The sequence below is a fragment of the Aplidium turbinatum genome, chromosome 3 (genome assembly GCF_918807975.1).
Source record: "Aplidium turbinatum chromosome 3, kaAplTurb1.1, whole genome shotgun sequence".
NCBI lineage: Eukaryota > Metazoa > Chordata > Ascidiacea > Aplousobranchia > Polyclinidae > Aplidium > Aplidium turbinatum.
In genome coordinates this window covers 42,948,447-42,954,808 of record NC_137474.1, presented here as the reverse complement: position 1 = coordinate 42,954,808, position 6,362 = coordinate 42,948,447, and the positions used below count along the sequence as shown (strand labels likewise).

At 34.2% G+C, this 6,362-nt stretch overlaps 1 protein-coding gene across 1 annotated transcript; it reads right to left on the bottom strand.

Moving 5' to 3' along the window:
- Positions 1-413: 413 nt before the first annotated feature.
- LOC145766833 (microfibril-associated glycoprotein 4-like) lies at positions 414-5,653 on the bottom strand. The gene is made up of 5 exons (XM_082578536.1): positions 5,615-5,653; positions 4,298-4,394; positions 2,669-2,765; positions 1,261-1,328; positions 414-816 (listed from the first exon to the last, which is right to left on the bottom strand). The coding sequence occupies exons 1-5, from the start codon at positions 5,651-5,653 to the stop codon at positions 566-568; spliced, it is 552 nt and encodes a 183-aa protein (XP_082434662.1). The 3' UTR covers positions 414-565.
- Between the last annotated feature and the right edge of the window lie 709 nt (positions 5,654-6,362).

The following is a 6,362-nucleotide window of genomic DNA, read 5'->3' as shown; positions in this document are numbered from 1 at the left end:
ACTGCTACCCTGCTATTCAAATCGCACATTTTTGATTAGGTTTAAATATTTTTAAATCATTTGAAATAATGAGCTTTGTGACGTGCTATCACTTAGATCCTTTTATAACCTTTCAAATACTTTAATAGCCTCATGTCTGTGTTCATTTCGAGTTCATTGTTGTACTCGACGTATTTTCATTTCACTTTTCTTCATTGAATATCTATTGTTTTAATAAAAATAAAAATAAAAATCTATCAAACAATGTATTTAAAAAAGTTGAAGTTGATTATATATCACTTTCAAAAGAGTCGTTGTGATGACATCAGGAATTTATTGACACGGTTGTGCAATTGACTGTCACTTTATTAGCTCGAATCGCTTTCAGTCGACACTTGTAAGTACGTAATAATGCAACTTTAACTCTTCTGCGATGGAACACTGACATTGTTATTAGAGAAACTTTTAGATTCATTTTTAGTTCGTAAATATTTCTTTTTCAAAAGTTTTGGCGTGTGGTTATATTTACAACCCCTTATAACCTCTCAAATACTGCGATAGTCTCATGTCTGTGTTCATTTCGAGTTCATTGTTGTACTCGACGTATTTTCATTTCACTTTTCTTCAACGAATAATGTGAGCGTTTCCACTGCCACCACGTCATTCCTGTGCCGCTTATGGTTCCACCCCTCAAGTACTTTCCATTCAAGTTGGCGCGGTGGCAACGCTGATACCACCAACCACCGAAGTATGTTCTAGAACAATGACCAGAGTAAATGTCGTTGTCGCGATCTTTTGTGGAAAACTGTCGATTATTGTGAAAGGACAAAGAATCGCCTAAAAATAAAATGATATAATACGTGCGATGGGCTAAATCAATTTAGATAGTATTTGATATCACTGCAACACGCATACACAAAACGCAGTGCGACTGAAATATAGTTGCCTATACTTTTCGAGATGGTTTTCAATACTAAGGGTGCTGAGTCGTTAAGCGCAATGGTGCAACGTTTTTCAATCACGATTCTCTCAATCTATATTGAAAAAGATGCAGATTGCATTGCAACGTAACTGTTGGAATTTTATTGAAGCTTTTGAATTTTTCCGTGAAATTAAATCAATGCAATTGACATAACTCTAGTTTTCACTGAAGTTCACCAGATGTGGTATATCGTCGAGTACCTCGTTTATAATTGTATACCAAATATTTCTTTTGTAATAAACTAGTCATTGCTCTATAATTTACAAGATATTTCACAACCTTATAGTATCTACACCAACCTGCATTTCCACTGTAGCCTTCAATCGTTAAGATATAATTTGTGGATTCATTGCCAATTGAAAACATTCTGCGTGAACACACTGTATAAGCTTTATGTTAGAAAAGCTGCAAAGAGTGTAGGCTGCAATTTATTTTGTATCATCATCAACAACTAATCATATATTGTCAGCTAAAGTTTCATTCTTCAAAGCAATCTTTTTCAAATTATGTTTGTGTAATAAAAACCTTCTGAGCAATTCAACTGCAACGATCTTTTGCTGTTAAATAAAAATATGGACATTTTTCAAGATAAAACTTGTTTGACTCATCAGAGCAGTAAAGATAAATTGTTGTGTTTTACTTAAATGTGCTTGGTGCTTAGTCATCACTGCACTGATGAGATCGTGATAATGGAAACAAAGACTCCATTTACAGAAAACTTTTTTTAAAAACTTTTCTTTTTATTGCTTTAAAAAGATCAAGTTTCTGAATTAATCTTTCTGAACGTTCATCCATTTTGAAGATTGCTATTAGACGTTCAACAAAATCCTAATCCAAAAGAAGTGAATGTTTAAATTTTGCTTGTGTGTGGGTGTGCTTCAATAAGGAAGCTTTGAAATTTTTGCTTTGTTTTGTTGCAAATTGTAATTTTCACATCCCTTGAAGTGGATTTGACTAAATGCCTCGTCCTACAAGATATTTCAGTTTTGAATTCTACTCGAAATAAGTATACAGTTTTAAGGTTATCTGTAGTAAAATGATGACTAAAAGTTGAATCCTCGTTTAAAAGCAAAACGTTGCATTTTAAAAGTAAATACAAGCATTACGATAAGCTGTAATGCAACAAATTTATAGAAATCTACTTGATTGTTATAATAATAAGCGAAACTGCGTTTTTTTTTTTAAGTTTTTTTGTGAGGGTTCATGCAATGGAACGGAAAAACCACCTTGAACGGAAATGATTTAATTTTGTTTTGTACAAGCCAGCAAGAGAAACGCAAAAAAAATTTTTTGCTTGTCATTTCTTTGCTTTATGTCTCTTACTGTTACTATTTTACAGTATTCCAATGATGGCATTGGGTGACTTTATTAATGATATGACACAACACAAAAGCTTTAAACACATTTTGCAGTTTTATAATTTCTGGAACCGTTTGTAAGACTAGGTCATTGTCCTAACTAGCTACGTAATTTTGCATGAACGAGAGCATTAGATTTTCATTCAAATATGTTTTGACTTTCATTATTTCTTTGCAACTCATATGAAGATACAACTTTGACGATTTGGAAACATTTTCCCTTTACATTCCTCCTTTTCAGCGCCATGGGTCGGAACAATATGCAAGCTGTACCTCTCCGCTTTAATTTCCACTATCAAACGAAAACCATTAGACGATTGATTTAAGACTCTGCTTCATGTTTACTTGCCTGTACTCAGCGTAGGCTGTGTTTCCATCCCAGTCCTCGATGTCAACTCTCAACATGTGACGTCTTGTGCTTAAAATCGAATGTAAATCTTTCAGTCCTTGAATATACAAATAATTAATTATCTTCATTGTAGGAAAGCTGTTTTACAGCAGCGTGTATGCTCCTGCTGATTGTGTCAGCATGTGACTATGCTAGAGTCTAGACCAGGAGTGACGAACCTTTTTGCGTTCACAGGCCACTTTGTCAATTACCCATGAGTTATTGGTCCGCACAGATTTTTAATCGTAACCTACTATGAAATCGTTTAGAAGCGACTCAAGATGTTATTTATGAAAAGTAACAAACGGAAGATGCAAGTAATAAAACCCACACAGTTGAAATTATCTTACGCAGAATCGAAACAAAGAACAGTAAAAACTAAAAACAAATCAACTTGAGCAAAAAGGATAGAGTAACAGTACTTGCACTGATAATGAAGACAGTTTAATTTTCGAAGCGTTTGCTTTCATTTGAGTATGATTTCTTCTTTTTTGGCTCTATCCTTTTTGCTCAAGTTGACTAAATGTTTCGACCATTATGCTCCGAAACAACAAATCCGTTAATGAAATTTTTGTTTCAAACAACAAACAAAAGCCCAAGCGAATCATACAGCTGAAGCTATCTAATGCAGCATTGAAGCATAAAGTATTAAAAATAACATTGAAGCATTGAATATTTTTGCTTAGTGGGATTTTTAGAAAGTTTTTTTGCTTTACTAAGCGTTCAATATTAGGTCGAACAGACGATGTGGCAACTCTCAACTGCATACTAAGATTTTCATCTGTCAGCCTCGACCTGTAACGACTTTTTGTAAAGTGCATTTCAGAAAAGAACTGTTCGCATAGGTACGTGCCGGTGGTCATTTTAAATTTGGCTGAATAAACTTTAGTAGAATGAATTCATTTTTAATCAAACTTTAACAATACAAGGTTTCACAACCAGATAAGCTGGTTTATGTTTAACAACCTCGGATGTACAGTAATATGACAACAAACTTACCAATAAATAGCCTTAAGATATTATTAGAAACAAGAACATTTTTTCAATTACAGTAGAAGACTAATAGAAGGAGTTTATTGACTTTTTTCAAACAATGCAACGAGGGCCACAGAAATAGGTGCGGCCTGCAGTCCGTAGTTTGCACGTCTCTGTGCTATTAAATTCTGGTTACATTAAACTTGAACAAGATAAATCACACCATGGCTACCTGGAGGAGGTGGAGGTGTGGCCTAATTTTGTTACATTTTGCAGATTTTGAATACCACTACTGATACTGTTTGATTGAAAGTTAAAAAAAAATTCACTATTTTCTGTCGTGTAAAGATATAAAAGTCTTGTGTTGCCTTAAGGAAGCAGTAACAAATGAGTAAAAGTAACTTAAAAACGTTAAATCAGACTGCTAGCAAGTGGCTAACAATTTAACTGAATTTTTTTCAATCAAATTGTCTTTATTTTTTAAAGCCTGGTGATGCTTGTTGAAACTCAATTGAAATATTAATTTAAATAAATTTCTTTCAAACAGTTATTAATAGTTGGAAAATCTAGAAAAGTCGGAAAAACCGAATCATTTCCAGGTGGCCATGACCATACCAAACCAGAATTCTCCATATTTTTCACCAAACCCTTCGACATAGTCAGTCCAATTCCGATAGAAATCCACTTCACCGGAAAATCGTTTTTGAAAAATCTAAACATATATAAAGAAAATTTACCGACAATTATTTGGATACCTTTGTTTGGTGGAGTGGGCTGCAAGTGCATTTTGGACGAATACCAAATAAGGTGATGTACTTTTTCACAAATTGCTGGCGGTGCTTGCTTGCACTTCTAACGTGCTGTTAATTTTCTATGATATGACGCAAAACATGCTTTTGTAATAAACTTGCTTTTTAAAAAAATTTGCCATTATTATTTTAGCATTACTTAAAGGTCAATTCTAATGCGTCTGACTCGTGAGCGACCTGATAGTATAAAATAAGATTAAGAGTCCATAACATTAGTAAAAGTCGTAACCTCTAATAAACCTTTTAAGATCACCTTATCAAGCCTGTTAAGTGCCTATCACGACAATTGTCGTTTGAGCCAATCGCTATCACTGTGGGCAACTCGACAACAATTGATTTTGTAAGCGGAGCCTTTCATGGCGCATTAATGCTCCATGCTTTTCACCTTTGTCTGATAGAAGAGTTAGAATATCCAGATGAAGGTTAGGAACAAATTTTACTGTCTTATATCTGGATATAATTTTGTTGGTTAACCGGATAACATAAAAGTAAGGCAACTAACGCGTCTTTACTTCAGTGGCGTAGCTAGGGGGGGTCGGACCGCCCCAGGCGGCACGTTTTGGGGGCGGCACTTTCAGACAGGACGCTTTTTTTTAATATGCTAAAGTACACGAAAAATAAAAGCAGAGAAAATGGCAACGTTGAAAACATAGAATAATTCCATTTTAAGTCAATTAAGAAAATGAAATTATCTATTGCAAAAGTCTTGAAACTACAAGGTTTTTTTTATTGCAAACTGACTAAATCAACTTAGTCTCTATAATAGTTTCATGACCTATAGAGAAAATAAATAAAGCGGCCGTGCTTTTTTGTTACAACTGTAGAGGGAAAACTTGAAAGGGGAAACACTTGCAACAATGTATTAGAGCCGAAGGGATATGTAGCTGTTGTTGAATGAATAAGTGAATGAAGTTTACTGTAATCGCACATTATGTTTATAAAGTTGTCCATTGGTAATTGATAATGGAATGTTGCCAACAGTTTAGGTGAAATCGATTTACTCTAGTAATTCAATAAAATGTAAAGCTGATTTTGATTATAATCTTGATGTTGCCATTGGTAATTGGGTATCACTAATATTAGCTGATAACATTTCATGATTTTCAGTGAAATAGGGAGTTACCTTGTTTTTACACATCGTTGCTGAATACTGATTAACCATAGTAATCTACTGCTGCTGCACTATACAGTACAAACATTTCAGTAAAGGATTTTACCGTATAGCGCTATAAGGCAGTGTCTATGGAGTCTACAGACGCTTCATGTTTGAAATCGATTTCACACGATCCTCGTTTAACCCACCACAAAAACAAGTCAGAAAATCATTGAATTCTACTTACGCGAAACTACAATCTTATCGCTGTGCAAGTTAGACTGGTTTTGCAGAGCTCTGCAGTGCATTTTTTTCAGATTTAGATTTTTTATTAATTGCTGTAACAATATACTACCTACTGTACTATTGTTACTGATGCCATGCCGCACTGGGTTTCACTTTTGGCCACATAAACCGGCCTTGTATCCTGAATTATATATTTTAAATACAGGGAGAGGGGGAGCACAACACTATGTTTATTAACTGTTGTAATAAATAACTTTGCTACCGTCACTAGAATGTGGCTGTTAGATTGCGAAAAAGTGAAAACATTGCGCAGTAGCATGGCTAAAGTCTACAGATGGTTTTGCTGCATTTGCAACCTTGTAATTTGTGCGCTTGCTCATTTTGTATTCGTTTTACAGTTGATAGGAATAAGCTTCTATATGATTCTATCCATATTTTATTTTAAAGTATTGTAAGTGTATAAATATTAATGGAAAAATTATAAAACTTACCTTGCGAATACGTAAAGAAAGTTCAATGAGCAAAAGAAGAA